Source organism: Brienomyrus brachyistius, chromosome 1, assembly GCF_023856365.1.
Source record: "Brienomyrus brachyistius isolate T26 chromosome 1, BBRACH_0.4, whole genome shotgun sequence".
NCBI classification, from domain to species: Eukaryota; Metazoa; Chordata; class Actinopteri; order Osteoglossiformes; family Mormyridae; genus Brienomyrus; species Brienomyrus brachyistius.
The window spans coordinates 44608562-44626104 of NC_064533.1; the positions used below are offsets into that span (position 1 = coordinate 44608562).

General features: G+C 42.8%; 2 protein-coding genes across 2 annotated transcripts; one reads left to right on the forward strand and one right to left on the reverse strand.

Annotated features, from left to right (window-relative positions):
- Positions 1-2680: 2680 nt before the first annotated feature.
- LOC125731134 (ermin-like) lies at positions 2681-5796 on the forward strand. Its single transcript, XM_049005859.1, has 2 exons — positions 2681-3786; positions 4656-5796. Exons 1-2 carry the CDS (start codon positions 3270-3272, stop codon positions 5030-5032), a joined length of 894 nt encoding a protein of 297 aa, XP_048861816.1. The 5' UTR covers positions 2681-3269; the 3' UTR covers positions 5033-5796.
- Positions 5797-6079: 283 nt separating this feature from the next.
- On the reverse strand, positions 6080-14600 carry LOC125730989 (polypeptide N-acetylgalactosaminyltransferase 5). The gene is made up of 10 exons (XM_049005846.1): positions 12811-14600; positions 12545-12711; positions 12338-12457; positions 11919-12054; positions 11358-11477; positions 10150-10267; positions 9023-9352; positions 8303-8383; positions 7504-7662; positions 6080-7105 (listed from the first exon to the last, which is right to left on the reverse strand). The coding sequence occupies exons 1-10, from the start codon at positions 13992-13994 to the stop codon at positions 6965-6967; spliced, it is 2556 nt and encodes an 851-aa protein (XP_048861803.1). The 5' UTR covers positions 13995-14600; the 3' UTR covers positions 6080-6964.
- Between the last annotated feature and the right edge of the window lie 2943 nt (positions 14601-17543).

Here is a 17543-nt window from a genome sequence, read left to right on the forward strand (position 1 = left end):
CTAAATGTGAAAATTGCCAACTATGATGACGATTGATGCATGCCCACACTATACAATCGTGTGCCCACTTCAGGATGATTGAAGATTGAAGGGATTTTATGTGCTGTACGGAGGATAGATCAATGCCACGTGACCACCGATCTGGCTCCTGATTAGTTGGACATCATGCCAGTTAATGTAGATACCCCCAAGTAAATTTTCATTTCAACATCAAAAATCACTAAGATTGGTTAGATATTGGCAAAGTTATGGTTGTTTAAGTGCACCATACCCTATTTACAATTTCTTAGATTTATTGAATGAGGCGCAGGCTGCCCTCCGCCTATGCAGAGCGAAGTTGCTCTAAGTAGTCACAGTTTTTTCTACAGTTGTAATTGTAATTACATTAGAACAAAAATCCGATTTCAGGCATATTAAATCTTCAATATCTCTGGTTCTATTAAATATATATTGACAAAAGAGGTATCATTTTTTATGGTTTCTCTCTCTTATATATCTCTTTCCATTAAAATAGGTGTAAAGTTAATCAAGACACCTTGGTGAAAAATTTCCAAGTACCTACTTAACGTGTGTGCGCACGGTGCTTGAGTCAGTTACTGTAAGTTGGTGAAAAGCGAACTTAACGACAGAAAAAAAAAAATCAAGCTTTCGGTAGTAAGACACTTTAAGCAAGAAATCAGAGTGAGTTACACATTTATAAAGACTGTAAAATGTGGTGGCAAACCATTGCATAAATAACATTGGTTTTCAGAATTGTCTGTTGGTTGTTATTGCTGGCAATCAAGTGTAAGTAATACTTGGAGGACATTAAGGTCAAATTGCATCTGGCCCCCTCAACAGAACAACTGGTCCGAGTCTGCCCCCCCAGCTGAACTGGTCTAGATGACGTACTGTTAGGATGCAGTATGATGCGATGCATCGCCAGTCATGCCGAACTCGCACAAGACTTGGCTGAGAGACTTGCAGAGAATTTGCTCCTAACATTAGAGAATTGGAGACAGGACCCTAAGAAATGGTTTAGGGAATCAATGCAGGTATAAAATGACTGGTTACATTTCTAAATAATAAAGTCATAAGGTTTGTACTAATTATGAAATATTTTTGTAACCCTGGCTGTGTGCTGCTTTCTGCTTGATAACTCCACTGGACAGAGCAGGCCAGGCCCAGTACCCTCCTGTCGAAACACTCTGTGATGTGTTTTGGTATGTTGGTGATGTGGCACGGTGAGGGAGGTGCAGGCCAGGCCCGGGACCCTCCTGTCATGGCACTCTGTGATGTGTTTTGGTATGTTGGTGATGTGGCACGGTGAGGGAGGTGCAGGCCAGGCCCGGGACCCTCCTGTCATGGCACTCTGTGATGTGTTTTGGTATGTTGGTGATGTGGCACAGTGAGGGAGGTGCAGGCCAGGCCCGGGACCCTCCTGTCATGGCACTCTGTGATGTGTTTTGGTATGTTGGTGATGTGGCACGGTGAGGGAGGTGCAGGCCAGGCCCGGGACCCTCTCGTTGAGACACTCTGTGATGCGTTTTGGTATGTTGGTGATGTGGCACGGTGAGGGAGGTGCAGGCCAGGCCCGGGACCCTCTCGTTGAGACACTCTGTGATGTGTTTTGGTATGTTGGTGATGTGGCATGGTGAGGGAGGTGCAGGCCAGGCCCAGTACCCTCCTGTCGAAACACTCTGTGATGTGTTTTGGTATGTTGGTGATGTGGCACAGTGAGGGAGGTGCAGGCCAGGCCCAGTACCCTCCTTTCGAAACACTCTGTGATGTGTTTTGGTATGTTGGTGATGTGGCACGGTGAGGGAGGTGCAGGCCAGGCCCGGGACCCTCATGTCAAAACACTCTGTGATGTGTTTTGGTATGTTGGTGATGTGGCACGGTGAGGGAGGCGCAGGCCCAGGGGCTGTGCCTCAGCAGCAAATGCGGTGACAGTCTGACTTAAGATGTTCTGACCCGGCAGGGAGTACAATATGATAGGTGGGTGATGGTAACTAGAGAGGTAGGTGATGGTAACTAGAATCTGGAAGTGAATATGACTTAACAAAATAACATAAAAACACTTGCTTGTAGGCCTAAATCATAAAAAATGTTTTTTGTCACGCCGCATGCAGACACTGGGGCAGCGTGTGGCTCAGTGGGCTAAGCCTTGTAATCAGAAGGTCGCAGGTTCGAACCCAGCCTCAGCACGTCTGCGGGTCCATGAGCATGACCCTTAACCCCCAGCTCCCTGGGCGCCGCTATGGGTGGCAGCCCTTCGCGGTCAACTTACTCCACAAAGAGCAAGCTGAGGGAGGCGTAAAGATAATTTCCCTACAGGGGATCAATAAAGTATCAATTATTATTACTATCCCCGGCAGCTAAGGTTGGGTCCTGCACAAGATGCTAGTCCATTCATATTTTTCAGTATTTTTATATATTAAATGAAATATATTTCCTTACAAGGATCACTTATTAGCCAATTCTTAGTAATAATTTTTATATAGATCTTAGTCATTAAACAAATTAATTCTAAGTGTATTTTAAGTATAACAATAGGATTCCATAATAGACTTCATACAGTCTATTCTGACACTTTCCAGATTAAAGAACTGCCTACAGTAATGCTTTTTATAATCTTGGAATATTACTCAGAGTTGATTCATACAAAGCAATGCATCAAGCACACAATTTGCTTGAGATTAAAAATACATTTTACAAGTGTAATAAACAAGGGCGCCAGGCACTGTTTCTTAGAACATTTTACGCGTGTGACTTATTAAAAGCACTTTAAGCGTCGTGAGTCATGGAGCCAGATAAAACACGGTGTTGGGAATGTGACACACATCAAGGGGACTGGTAAGCCAAAAGAAATCGTTAATCTCATTTCAGAATGCCTTAAAGTCCGGCCACTCAGGGAGGATTAAGGAATCGGGACAATCATTTCATTTGTTGAAGCCTGTGAACAAAGGCCTGCTTATTATCCCTGCACACAACGGTCCGTTCATCATTTGGCTCAGCTCGTTTGTTGAATTACACAGTGGAGCTGCGTAAACGGGCGACAGCCTCTACGTATCTATTAAATACGAGATGCTACCTTTGCTGATCACCCACTGGGACCGTTAGGATAATAACAGGCTTTTTCCATCGGAGACGACGGCTGCTTTGCCAGTGTTGCAACAAACGGTAAGCGAAACAGAAGTGAATATCAGAAGGGCAGTCAAAGCACTGCTAGTAATTTGTAACAATTGGAATAAAAAGTCAAAAGTCAGAATTTAGGGATATACGATATAATGGCTGACAGCACAGCTTCAGAGAAGTTGGATCTGGAAGAGAGGAGAGTATCGTCTGGAGTGGCGGATGTCAGTGGTGGTATCGGCGATACCTCGTTACTGGTACCGACGATGCAAGTGGCCACTGAAGATGATGACAGTGTTTTTTACAGCGAGAAAGATTTCGTTCCAATCAGGGCTTGTCATGGTCCCGCTCTGACTTCGGCTGATCTAACGGGAGTCGGCGGAGACCCCAACCATTTGCGCTTCACCATAACCTCGGAGCCGTGGGAAAGCCGGGCTGAGCCTGCGGTGAGGCTGCCTGCGGTGGGCACCTCCACTCCCCCTGCTCCCTCTGTCCCAGAAGATCAGAGAGACCTCATGCTGGAGAAAAACATGATCCATCCAATGGATTTCGAGGATCTGATTCCAGTGGACCCCAGAACCAAAGGGTCAGAAAAAATATTAACCAATAGCCCTGCTGAAGTCCCGAGACGGCTGAAAACACAGAAGGAGGTGGAGGTCCAGACCCTGGAGGGTGAGGCAGACATGAGTATTAAAGTAATATTAACCCTTTACTAATGCAACAAATAAGCTGCTTATTTATTTACATGCATCAAACACTTTGTTTATACTAATCATATAACCCTTTACAGTCTTTATCAGAAATAAACCTTCATCTAATGAGACCGATTTGAAGAGTGGCTTTCAGTCTGACTGTTCAGAGTAGAATGGAAAATCATACTTCATTTATTATAAGTGTGCGCAAACCTTGTTACTCGGGGGCCCAGAGTTGCTGCCTCACACCCCCACATGGGGGGGGGTTAGAATCACACCTCTGTTCTCTGTGTAAGTGTGTAGTTTACATGCTCTCTGGGTGTCATGTGGGTTTTTTGAAGTCGCAGAGTTAGGATATTTTGTGTCTCTGCCTGTGTGCACACGGAAATAGATCGGTATCCCATTCACGGAGTACTCCTGCCCTGTGCTGGCTGGGATAGGGTCCAACCTGCCCCCCCATGACCCTGACCAAGATAATATGGATGGATGGACACATGTATATTCTCAGCTAAGATGAAGCCTTCTCTGTGAGGTGCCCGGTTTAAGCCCCATCCTAAATTCACCATTATGGCCATCTATGTTTAAGTCCATCTTATATAGCAACATTTATTTCATGGCAGAATTGATAATCGTGTGTGCTTTGGGAATCAAGTCTAGATATCTCTCAAATGTAATTAAAATTCCTCCAGCTGTACAGCTGATGATGCTATGCATTTTGTCAGTGTACATACTTTTTAATGATTTTTTTTTCATTAACTTTTTTTCTACTTTAACTGAAATAAGGATGTTTTAAGTAGCATATGAGGTCAGTTACTGATGCTGCAACTATTGTTGTATGTTCCTGTTTAGATTTTGATCCGTGGAGGGAAACTGCTCTCTCACTGGGGCTGAAACTGGAGGGCTTTGCCCCCCAGTCCGCACCCACCCCTTCTCCCGAGAAGGAGTCGAACCAGGAGAACGGAGAAGAGAGGATTCCGCTCCGACGACTGACCGAAAAGGAGATACTGAATCAAGAGCAGGATGTGAAGGAAGGGGGTGAACAGGGGGAAGTTAGCGAGAGATATCACAGCAGTTCTGAGCTTGGTGAGGAAACGCCCTCTGCTGGCGACAGGAAGAAATCCACCGACCCTGACTTCATGTCCAAATACAACACAGTCTCCTACCGAAAGATCCGCAAGGGAAACACCAGGCAGAAAATCAATGAATTTGAGTCCATGATGAACTAAAACTAAAGATACAAATGCGGGGGCCAGACAATGAAAAGGCACAGACCGGAATAAACATTAATGTTTAAAACATCTTGTTCCATATCCATTAATGAGATTAATATTTGTGTTGTGTGCCGAGATAATGGACTCACTATGTTTTCATAGTTTATGATCTATTTAATGTTTTTTAGTTTCAAAACAGATCATTCCATCTTCTTGGAAATATTACGCATTAATTGCTCTCAGAAATGCGTAATTGATGGAGCGTTACTAATTACGTCCTGTAATTGTCAATACTGGTATCTCACGAAACTGAAGATTGGAATCCATTGTGTTAGACCCTGTTTTTAATGAGTATGTTCAATTTGGGAATTTGCCTAATTCCTTTGTAAATGTAGGTAGCTTTGGTAAAATAAAAAAAAAAGCCTAACTCAAAGGGAATGTATCAAAATAAGAGGCTTAGTAGCTGTTAATCTTACTAGTACATATCAACAACAATGCTAACCATCATTTGTAGTGCTTATGTTTCTTATTTTTAGGGCATACCTTTGTAACAATTTCTTATCTTGGTATTTTTATGCTGGCAGTTACATTAAGAAATACTTTAAACCAATATTTGTCCCTTTTGGTGATGAGTATTAATAGTTTTAAACAACATAACAGCTCATGCGTAAAGGTCAACTGGAAAAATATTTCGTTTGGATATGAGTATGTATTCTCACCGGTCATACGGTTCCGTTGTAGCAGATGCTATTGTAAATAAAGGCTCTTTCCTTTCAGCACATCGGGATTTTGCAATTTCGTTGAGCACATCAATTAAGTGAAATTTATCAGTAACGATGTACTACCCTTTCAGCATGTTTGATTTTTTTTTTTTTTAGTAGAGCCAACTCGTTGCAGCTTTCGTTGCATTTTGCAAAATACTCATTTTACATTTCTGGAAGAAAAGAATCCAGTTGCAAGACACATCCCAAAGCTCGGCCCTCTTGGCTACCAGCACACTGCATATCACTGCAGTTATTAAAGAATTAACACATTCCAGATGGCAGTAAATAAGGAAATGCGTTTGCACAGGAAACAAAATCATTTTAATGTTTATGCATATAGGGCATGAAACACTCATTAACAGAAACATTTTAATGACGCACTGAAAACATCCATTCCCCTTCACAATATGAAACATTGCCCTCTAGTGGTAAATTAGACCTGTTTACACCTTAGATAACGAATAGTAACATTTCCAAAAAAAAAGCACCTGTCAAATGACAAAACCAAGAGTTGTTAAATATCACATTATTTGTATTGGTCATTGACCCACTTCCCTCACTTATATAAGCCTGATTGTCATACGTTTCTTTAAATCTGATTTACGAATTCCCGTAAATTCACAGTATTTACAATGCACCAAATATAAAAATGCACATCCCATAATGTTGCACTGGAAAAACATATTTACAACTTTGACAAAAGTCAGTTTCCATGGTGTATTTGGTACCCGCCCAAGATCTGACTCGATGTTTATCTCATCTTACTTTACAAATTATAACCACAGAAGCCATGTAGTGATTCAGTTAATAATGAACTGAATGAACTTTTTGCTGTAAGTCTGAAGCACTTTAGTGTCTACATTACATTTTCATACGCACACATATTTCTATATTTAAAAATATAATGTGACATAGTTATTCAACTAGAATACCAATATGTACAGGCTTACCAATTTTGGAAAATAGGTTCCTTTTTTTGTTAGTGACTGATTTCTTACGTTATGTTGAAAGTTTACTTTGCATCATCTCAAATTTGCAACATAGTTTGTCACAAACTCAAAGTCTACTCTTTATGTGACTTACGAGGAATAAGAATGAGTGGCTGGCGTGTTTACAAACCACGGTAACCAAACCTGTTGCCGGGATGGCGCCTCAGGGCATCCAGTCTGTGTGTGGATGTCAGTCACTGTGTATAGTAGTGTGTAAACTGCCACTTCTGTAATGGACTTGCGGCATTGCACTCACTGAGCTGCACCCCCACGTGCTGAGTATTGGCCTCCAGGCAAAGGGGCCGAGGTGTGAGCTCCACGACCAGATGCTCTTTCTGTGGAGAACAGGCAGATGCCGCAGGTATGGAGATCAGCCGTCTAGTACCATTGAGTGCCACCAGAGGGCGATGTTCAGTTTGGCAGACACCACGCACCAACTGGTGAAAAGGGCCTAATTTTCCCATTGTTTTTTATAAAATAATGAGGTGATTTTTAATAATCTATACATAAAATGCATATTAAGCAGATAGGAATTTCACTACAGTAAAAGCACTCAATTCAGGATAAATATAATCATGTTTCTCATAGTAATTTGTAATTAAACGCACACAGGATTTCTCTTGTAACATGCAGTCACTTTACGACGGTAGAATCCCCAAAATACCCATCGTTCGGCTACCAACCGAACCACGGACGCTGTGGGCAAACACAAGATGTCTTTCCCCAGACTCACCATGGCTGAATTCGGAATGATAGACTTGTGCATCCAGCGTAAGCTAGGATTGCTGTTGTCACAGTGGCCCAGACCCACATCCCGCCCCGATGGCTGAGGCTCCAGGCAGGAGTCCTTCTGCTGGACATGCCTCATCCAGGTGTGGTTGAACTGCTGGCTCTGTGGAGGAGGGCAGGACGCTTAAACGGTCACACGGAAATCGACCGTCTCTACCACTGCGGAAATATACCGGAACTGAAAATACAACAAATATCAAAATAGACATATTACTGTAGCTTCCAGTATACTGACAGGAATAATAGTGTCTCCTTCTTGCTCTCATACTGTACGGGCCACTTTGTTAAGTGCTGTGGCTCCTTAAACAGCAGAATTAGGGCTTTATGATGACATCACACTTGTAGGGGTGTGACCTTGTCTACTTCCTCTTCCTGTCAAATCATAATTTTAATCAATATTTAAATAAAATTAAAAAAAAAAAAAACGTTTGCCCTCGATCTCAGGAGGATATATTGGAAAGACATTTATAAATTGCATTATTTAGCAGATTATTTTGCTAAAAGTAAGGAAAGTTTGGGGTCAGAGAGGGGTCAGCCAGCATCCCTGGAGTTAAGTGCAATTCTCAAGGGCGGTGATATTATTATTCTGCCTGTAAGGGATTTGAACTCACAACCACCCACTTAGCTACACACGTAAAGATATGATCTTTGTGGTTCTTTTCCTTCTGGGAAATACCATTTTTGACTCTGGGAGGTCACACAAGTCACAGCATGTCTGCAGTCTTCGCACCCTACAAGTTTACCTGCTTGCTCAGATCGCAGGTCTCAAACGTTAGCGAACCGTCCTTTTGGGTGATGCACTTTCTCGAACCGACATTGAAGATCTGGAAAAGAGGAGTGGGTTCCCCCGTGAGAAGCTGCAGATGAGAATGTTTACATTCTGCAGGCTGGCGAAGTCAACAGATGCCGAAGGAGAGCAGTCACTAGCTTTTAGTAACAATCGGCATTATTATTCTGCGGAAGCGCCGTACAAACAGACTCTGTGCTTCTCCGGCACAACAAAACCTCCCAGAGAACGAGAATCAGGACAGAAGGACAAAAGCAACCTACATAAGCCAAAGAAATGATGTGCTTTGCCTTTGAAAACAGAGAAATATTCAATTATATTTAAAAAGTGATACGGAGATGGAATTTCACATCTTATGAAATGGAAAAGTGCTGATTGGTCATGAACGGTCTGGACTGTTGTTAGCAATTTCCAGCAGTTTAAGAAGCCCTGGTGAAGCATGTTAGCATTCGAGTGGTGATTAAGTACACAAACTTGTATAAAACACACACACACACACACACACACACACACACACACACACACACACACACACACACACACACACACACACACATCTGCTAATAACTAAATATATGAGAGTACATGAACTCCCACTCACTTGAAGGCCTGTTTTACTCGTTCATCTGATGCTTTTATCCAAAGCAACTGACAGAGCTCACTGAAGTTCACATACCAGCCCCTGGGCCCTGACGATCGGAGCGTCCAGCTCAGGGTAGACGTTCTCCAGGTACCACCTAAAGCTCTTGCACCCAAGCTTCTTCCGGAGCACCTTCTGCTCCGTGAGGTCACCGATGTCCATGGCATTCTTGTCCTGGAGGTGGAGGTAGCCATGGCCGTAGAAGAGGTCCTTGTACTCGTCGAGCCAGACTTCAGCTACCCGAGCCAGGTTACGCTCCACCGTCTTCTGCCTGTCCTTGGGGAACTTGTAAGGGTTCTCGCTACGGAAGATGTGGCCGACCCGAGAACAAGGGATGATCTCGATCTCGCCGCCACACATCCAGATCTGCCGGAGGGGAGCGGGGAACCAGATGTCAAAGAGGACAAGTAGGCCCAGATGTCAAAGAGGACAAGTAGGCCCAGATGTCAAAGAGGACAAGTAGGCCCACTCAATACCCATAGGGGCATGAGGTTTAATCAAACACCACCAGCAATTTAAAGACCCCAATTAGCAAGGGCATAACAATACATCGATTCTAAATGATACATTGATTTTTAAGGCCACAAAACAATTTAATCGACTAAATTAACAAATACCGATTCATATCATTTAACCACCATGATACATCAAAATCTCTCACACAAAGGAAAGACTCACCTTAGTAGAGAGCAGAGATCAAAACATTACAGTACATTTTATGTATTTAGTACACCTAAAGAATGTTTCCTACATTTTCAGAGAGTAAGATATACATATCCAGAAATACTTTTTGATTGTTAAAGTACAAATGCAAGGCTGAATGTTTCTAGTGCATTTTTTTGTGTTTTTGAGACAAAGTTTTTTTTTTAACATATTCTGTTGTTAAATGAAAAAATTAACACTCATTGTTGAGTGTTTTGAATTCAAATAAATTCCACTAAAAACAGCCTGTTTCACTCTGTTGAAATAAAATTTTTGTTAATTGAATAAAATTGTGTCGTATTGCAGTAACATTTCAAATATTGCTAGATATTAAAGACTCCCGAACGACAACCAGCAAACAGAGAATGCACAGCTCTTAACACAGAAGACGTGGGATTTAAACCAACAACCTTTGAGGTCGGAGGGGGCAGTACCGCCCATTGAGCCACCATCTCCACTACCTTAAAAGAGATTTCCATGTTTTCACCGCCCCACACATCGAGTCCAGGGTCGTAGGTTCCCAGTTCATAAAAATACTTCCTGTCGATTGAGAACAGGCCTCCCGCCATGACTGGACATCTGCAAAACAAACATAGGATGTATTTAGGGGTGACTCAGTGCACCATTAAACGATGCCAGCGAGATGCCACATTTTATGTGAAGCTTCATAAAGCATTCCTAGGACACATGTACATAGATAAGACATTCTTAATGTAGATGCACCAATTCGATAATCGGATCAGTATCGGTGGAGTTCGAGACCTTTTTGACGGAACGGATGTTGGACATACGTGACCGATCCACGTCTGATGCTTATTCATTCACTTTCTGGCAGTCTCCAAAAAGATAACTCCTTTTGTGTTAAATCTATTTGTAAAATCAATTGCATGACAGCTCTTTCCTATTTTAGATGTAATTTTTGTGGCATTCAAGTACGAGGAGTGTAAGAACATCAGATAAAAGGGTGATCTGAGAGTATTTCACACTTTTAACACCAATTAGCAGCTCAACGATTTGCAATCTTCGTAAAAACAAAGTTTTGAGAGGTGAAAGTAGTGTTTAGTGGAAGATATTCAAATTGAACTGCAAAATGCCTCAAACGCTAAAAACAAGATGTATAAACGAGATCCACACATTTCTGTCCTGCTAGACCTGCCCAAGTGAAGTGATTGTGAAGCAGAAACATCCGGGAGCAAGTTCAGCTGGACATGACACACGGTCACAAGAAGGGACCTGAACACCCAACATCGATACCCAACCTGAATGCAGCGGATCCCACCTGCAATGTCCCAACATCTAATGGAAAGTCTTCACATAAGAGTACAGGCTGTTACAGCAACTAAGGGTTAGTGACCTTCAAATTAATACCCTTTGATTCAGCGTGAAATGCTGGACAGACTGGTGACCCAACACTGTTGCCCATATAGAATATTTGTAATGGGATACGTGAAATATCCAGTTCAAGTCAGTTTGGACTAAGACAGACCTTCTCCAAGTCAACAGGAGTATGGACCTGATTGAAGTTCTGATCCGTAATCACCCAATCAAAGCAATGGAGTTTTTAAAAACGGAATAAAATCCAGATACATTAACCTGACATGTGCTACATGGTCAGACTGGTATAATTGAGCACAGAGCCATGATGAAAAGAGGCGTCCATAAGCTTCACCTGATCGGATCCGAATCCTTCACTTTATCCTTTCTGATGACTTCTTCCGTCAGCGTGTTCCAACCGAAAACCAAGGGCCACTTGAATATGCCTCTTTGGAAGTTATCAACTAACATGTAGCTAAAAAAAAAACAATGGGGGGTGGGTGGGGGGGGCGATACATTTACTGAGTGTTTTAAGGTTGACCTTTCAATGTTACCACAAAAAAATAATAAAAATAATTACTTTTTTATCAAATTCTAGAACACATGAAAGCATTTCCTCCCGCAGTAAAAATGCATTATTTTTGTGACTTGCTTAATGCCAGCCCACAGATTTCCTTATTGCATTTCTGGTCATACTTAAACTCACCCCCCATACCTAAATCATCACAAAGGGGGGAGAGCTGCTATTTCACAATGTTTCTTATGGGGCTGATCAATTCATTCAAACCATTAGCATGAATCTGGAATAGCTACACATCACTGCATCCCTTTGTATACAAAAAAAAACTACAACTTCCAATATTCATATTGTTTAGGACAGTAACTACACACATTTTAATTTCAGTATGACCTCTACCTCATGTCCTTGTCGCTTATGACTTCGATTACAGGACACACAACCTTCTTCCTATCCACATGCACCCTCTGTAGGAGAGGCTCCAGCCAGCCGATGTTGCACTCGACATGCGAGTCGAGGAAGGTCAACACTTCACCTGGACCAAGTGCAAAGAAATAACAGCGTTATAATGCAGATGTTCGAAATCATACCTTAACACAGTGCTTCCTAACGTGGTCCTCGGGGACCACCAGACAGTCCACTTTTTTTGCCTGAGGGAGGAAAAATGAGGACTGTCTTGCAGGGAGCTGGGAGAGAGCAAAAACATGGACCATCTGAGGGTCTCCGAGGACCGGGTTGGGAAACACCGTCTAAACATTTATTCGATGCTGAAAAGGAAACGACACGGGTGTCCCAAGTGAGAAGACGTCATAAATTACCGGTAGCAACAGCAGCCCCTGCGAGTCGGGCCCGGATCAGGCCCTGCCTCTCCTTCAAACGGACAATCCGCACTTTCGGAAACCTAGACATGTATTTTTCCAGCGGCTCTTTGAGGTAGTCTGCAGTTGCAAATAAATAAATAAAGGTGAACATCCAGTTTCACCAGGAGGCACAGTCGAAGATCAGGTGAGTGGGCCCCTGCCTACCTTTGGAGCTGAAGTCATCCACGAGGATGATCTCCTTGAGCAGGCGTGGTGGTGACCGGTTGAGCACGCTGTGGACCGACCTCAAGAGGGTGGACCACACCTCGTCCACAAAGCAGAAGATCACGCTGGTGGTCGGCAGATCATCATGCACCATCTTCCCAGAACATCTACGGGAAATATCATTTGCGCGTCAGAGGGGTTAATCGATGCTCGTCGACAGCATGCAATCCGCATCGACAAACTCTTCCGCCGTTTTTAAAACTCACGCATCTGGCCTGGTGTCTGGGATTGCCCTGTCCACGGGAATCTGCTCGCTCAGGTATACGTTGAAGTGACCCTCGTCCCAGCGATTCCTCGCTTCCAGTTCCTTCTCCTTGGGTACCACAGCAGGCTGTCCAAACTGTCCAACAGCACTAAAGTCCCTTGGATACTGAGTGACATCCAAAGACATCACTCTGTGGACACTTGAGTTATGCCCCACTGTCAAACTGGTCCCTTTTCTGAGCTCCTGAACAATGACCTCTGGCTTGGGAGTTGCCCGGGTCACATGACTCACAGTATCAGGGCCACTCGGATTTAGTGCACTGTTCGGTTTTCCATTGATACCGATCGCCTTATCTTTTATATCTAAATCTGTTTTGCCTGTCTTTACGGTCTGTTTTTTTGGCATATTCTCTTTGGGAGAAATTTGCTCCTTTTTATCTTGGGAAGCAGAACCGATTTTCTTTGGGACTTCATCGGAAATGTTTTCCTTTGCCAGCAGTCTAGGATCATCAACAGGTCCATCCAGTTTATTTTCCCCTTTGTGTTCGGGATGCAGTTTATCCTCCTGCCTCCCAGGTGGCGCGTCAGTTAACTTTGGCAAGTCGCTCGGACCTTTCCCGGCGACAAAGTTCCTTCTTCTTTCCTCAACTTTCGAAGTTGTCGCTTTTCGCATAAGGTGGGCGGCCGTGCGCTCATCTGTGTCCACATTCCCGGATTTGGAGAAGTTCATATGTACACCGAAGTGTCTATTTAAACCCATGTGTACCTCCGGCAACTTATTAAACTTTTCTCCTTCGTGATTCACATCCACCACTTTTCCATCCACTAACTTTGCATTACTGTCATCTTTAATAGCTGGGGTTGCGTGTTTTCGCTCTCTGTACACGTCGGCTGCTTTCTTCCCCGCTATGTTCGAAAACCTGACTTCAGTTTCTAGATCAAAATCTACTCGCTGTTGCGGGTCCCTAAAAAGAGCCGCATTTTCGGCCACATCTGTGCCTTTCGTGGCCTTGTGCCTGACAGCCTCTCTGTCTTTCGCGATGCGGTCCTTCAGCAGGCGGCTGTTCACGTCGTCCATCGAGACCCTCAGCGCTGCCATGTCAAATAGCAGCCATATGACGGACGCCACGAAGACGAAGGCGAGCACCCGTCCGCTGCCTCGGAAATACTTCCTGAACTTCATCATGTCCTCTCGCTCGACCACCTGTTTAAAGCTTCAGAAACCGCGCGGACGGTGCAGACGCACTGAAGGTGCTGCATGCCTCTGCCCTGCGCCATGCACGACTGCTCGCGCCCCCTGCTCCCTCCTGCCTGCGTGGCATTGCCTGAACACAAGTTTAGGTCTCGATCAGGTTACAACTCCAAAGTTAAGCCCCGCGGAAAAGAGCGCCTTACAAACGAAGCGATCATCGGATTGAGGACGTTTGGAGATGAAACAGAAACAAAAAGTTTTCGCCAAAGCTTTTACCGGATCCCGATATCCCGCGAAGTCCACGTAATAAATCTCACCGCAGGCTCTTTAGAGTTGGCTACCTTACATTCTCCAGGGACAACGATGCCTCAACTGTGCCGATTGACGACTGCCTGCGCACTCCGCAGATCCCGATCCCCCGTGTTACCACTTAATTTCCCCCCATCTAAACTTACACGTAGACTCGAACTGCTGTGTTATTCGCATATAAACATTTCAAGACAGAAAACCACCCAAGGGCGTGTTGCGGGGTGTGGCCCGACTGGCAGCTGCTAGGACAGCAAGTTATACATTGATCTAACTTTATTCCCCATTCAGTGTTTGAATGGGAAAAGAAGCAGCGTGTTTGTACGAGGAAAATATTCTTCTCATGTATATCCCATAAAATTCATATTAACACTTTCATCGAATCCCTGTAACTTAAAGTTGCTTATATATTGTTTAAAACTGATTAACTTCTGCGTATTGCACGCATTTTGGGTAGGTGCTGTTTTATATCTCAGTGAGGAACATTTAAATGTTTGTATTTAATGGGTAAGTCATGGAATACGTATGTATCATAATATAAAATTTCAAAACGAAACTCAGACATTGGACCGTGTTCCGGGTGGGTGTTACACAAAGCAGGATTTCCCTGTTGGGATAACTTACGGTAGAAGTCCATGATTGCCCAGTAGGAATGCCCCTTACCCAAACTCTTATCGGACAATCATAGGTCCTAGCTTAAGTCAGATAACTGAGATATCCTGCTTTGTGGACCACCCCCTCCCCACATGTGGATAACATTGCATATTTCTCTTCACACCGTCTCCATACGTGCAACAACAATAAAAAAATCTTAACTATATAAATCTATCCAGTTAGTCATAATCCAGAGAGACTGGGGAGAGGGTTCGGTCTAAATTGTACAAGTTCTCCGATCTTTAACTAGACTAGTCCCAGGAGCCCCGCTGGCTCCATCCAGCTTATGAAGTGTCACTCATGCCGGGAGGTAGTCGCTGCAGACCCGTGGAGCTTGGCTTCCCCTGACGGCTGTCCCTGGTGCCAGCCTCCCTGCTTTCATTAGTCCGTTTGCTAAGTGATTGGCCCCAGGAAAGCCCCGCAGCCAAGCATCAACACCTGGGGTATTTAGGCGTGAGTACGTCTCACTTACTGGTCAAAAGCCTCCCTCCCCCTCTCCCCCAACCATCATTAAAATATGCAAATCATCCTCTGCATATTAATGAAGACCTGCTTTTAAAAAATACGGTGAATGACATCATGGTTAACTAGGAACGGGCACCATCAATAGTAGCTTATACAGAACGGGAATATTATATTATAAGCTTCCATTTACATTGCTTTGATAAGGCCACTTTTCACCTGTTCCTAAAACAAACAAAATGGGCAAATTACATGATGTATTTTGACATTTAACTCATTGTATGGTTATTTTTCGTTTTGGATTCACAGAGAAAATTCTTGGAAGGAGATTAATAATGACAACACAGGATCTAGTTAAATTGACAGTGGCTTGTGTTAAAAAATAAATAAAAAAAAACTTGCCTGAAAGACATCACAAGAACATGCTAATCAGGCCTTGGAATTAAAATTACAACAGTTGGTCCATGTAATTTGCATAGGGGTTATGTTTTGCCAGTATGTCTCTTGTTGAAACAGACAGCCTGCAAAAGACTATGGTAAAGTTTGACCCAGTGACATTTTCAGCTCCAAATTATGCACAATGTGTGAATTAAATTAATTAGAGAATTCATTAAGAAATATGGCTAGCGGAAGCGAGCGTAATATTTAGTTATGTGAAGTAATTTTCTTTCATTGTTAAAGCTAATTTGTTTCATAACATTTCCTGCGGTAATTTCTCCCTGTGTTAACTATGATGTATGTAACTTGTTAGCGGTTTAATTAATTATTATTAAAAGGTACTCAATGTGCTGCTTGTGTTTGGACAGATGGTTCCCATCAGGGAGACCTTTACAAATTAATTTAAATCAATTACTTCCTTTTTTGCTCTTTGAGATTTCTGCGGGCTTGTGAGGGGAAAATATGCATACAAAATACATCTGCTCTGTGTCACTGTTCATGAATTTTGCAGCGGATCATCTCGGTGAACATGCGAAGAATAGATTGACTTTTCAGGCGTTGGAATAGTTATCACAGGGTACGAAGAACTGAAAGCTGAATTGTGTAAGAATGAAATGTCTGCGCCGTTGTTAGTCTTGTGGGCCTAATATGTAGTCTCGGCTAACTTGGAAGCGTTATATATAAATACTCACCAGGGCAAATTCCATTCATTCTTGTGAGTTTAGCTGCCTGTCAAAAGCGCTTCGGTAGCTGGATGATATAAACGTTTCGCGGGTTTTAATGAACTTTGTCATATATATTTTTAAAGGGCCGATGTTGCAGTCAATAATGCATGGAAATGTGCGTCACATCATTAACACAGGAGTTCTTAGGACTGTGGTTATGTTAGATAATAAACTGCGTATGACACCGCTTTTCTTAGAGCTGGGATTAACCCTTTTATTAAAACATAATTATATACCGAGGAAGCAGATGAGCGCTGAATAATGACTGTTTATGTCTAGTTGCGTTTGGAAGCCACACGATGGCGCTTTTGGTCTTGTTATGATTATATTTTTAAATAATAAATTGCTTGATTAGAATGATAATCAGCGTTTATAATATCCAGAATATCTTAAGGTTTGTATTTAAGGTGCGGGGCATTTTTATGATACGTACCGTTATGAATAAAATGTGTGAGCTAACGCAATATTATGCGAACAATTTTTTTCAGCGGAGATTTTTCTTAAATCGCCAATTTAAATGAAATCTCAATGTATTTTGACTGTTTCACATTTGAATGAAATGCACAGTTACATGTTTGCGAAACCTAACTTGAGCGAAATGTATGGAAAGGGTGAAAATGACATAATTCTGACTGTTATCTGATAAAATTTGGTTTTTCTTTTGTCCCACCCCCCCGAAACAGAATATCCATAAATTGTTTTTTATCTTTTCTTGACGTCAGCAATAACAATTATGACGGAAAACGCACGCTATTGTGGTGTTTGTGAACGCAATTTGATAAATTAAGTGGTATGTCACGATATGTCTCTGACGGGTGTCAAAAGTGTAAATGGTGAATTTTCTCACTTTCTCGTTTGCCAGTATGTATCGATCTTGCAACAACTAGCAAAACTAAAGAGTGTACTCTGGCCTCCAATCCTAATACATTATGCTTCCTGTTTGTGACTTATTACAGGC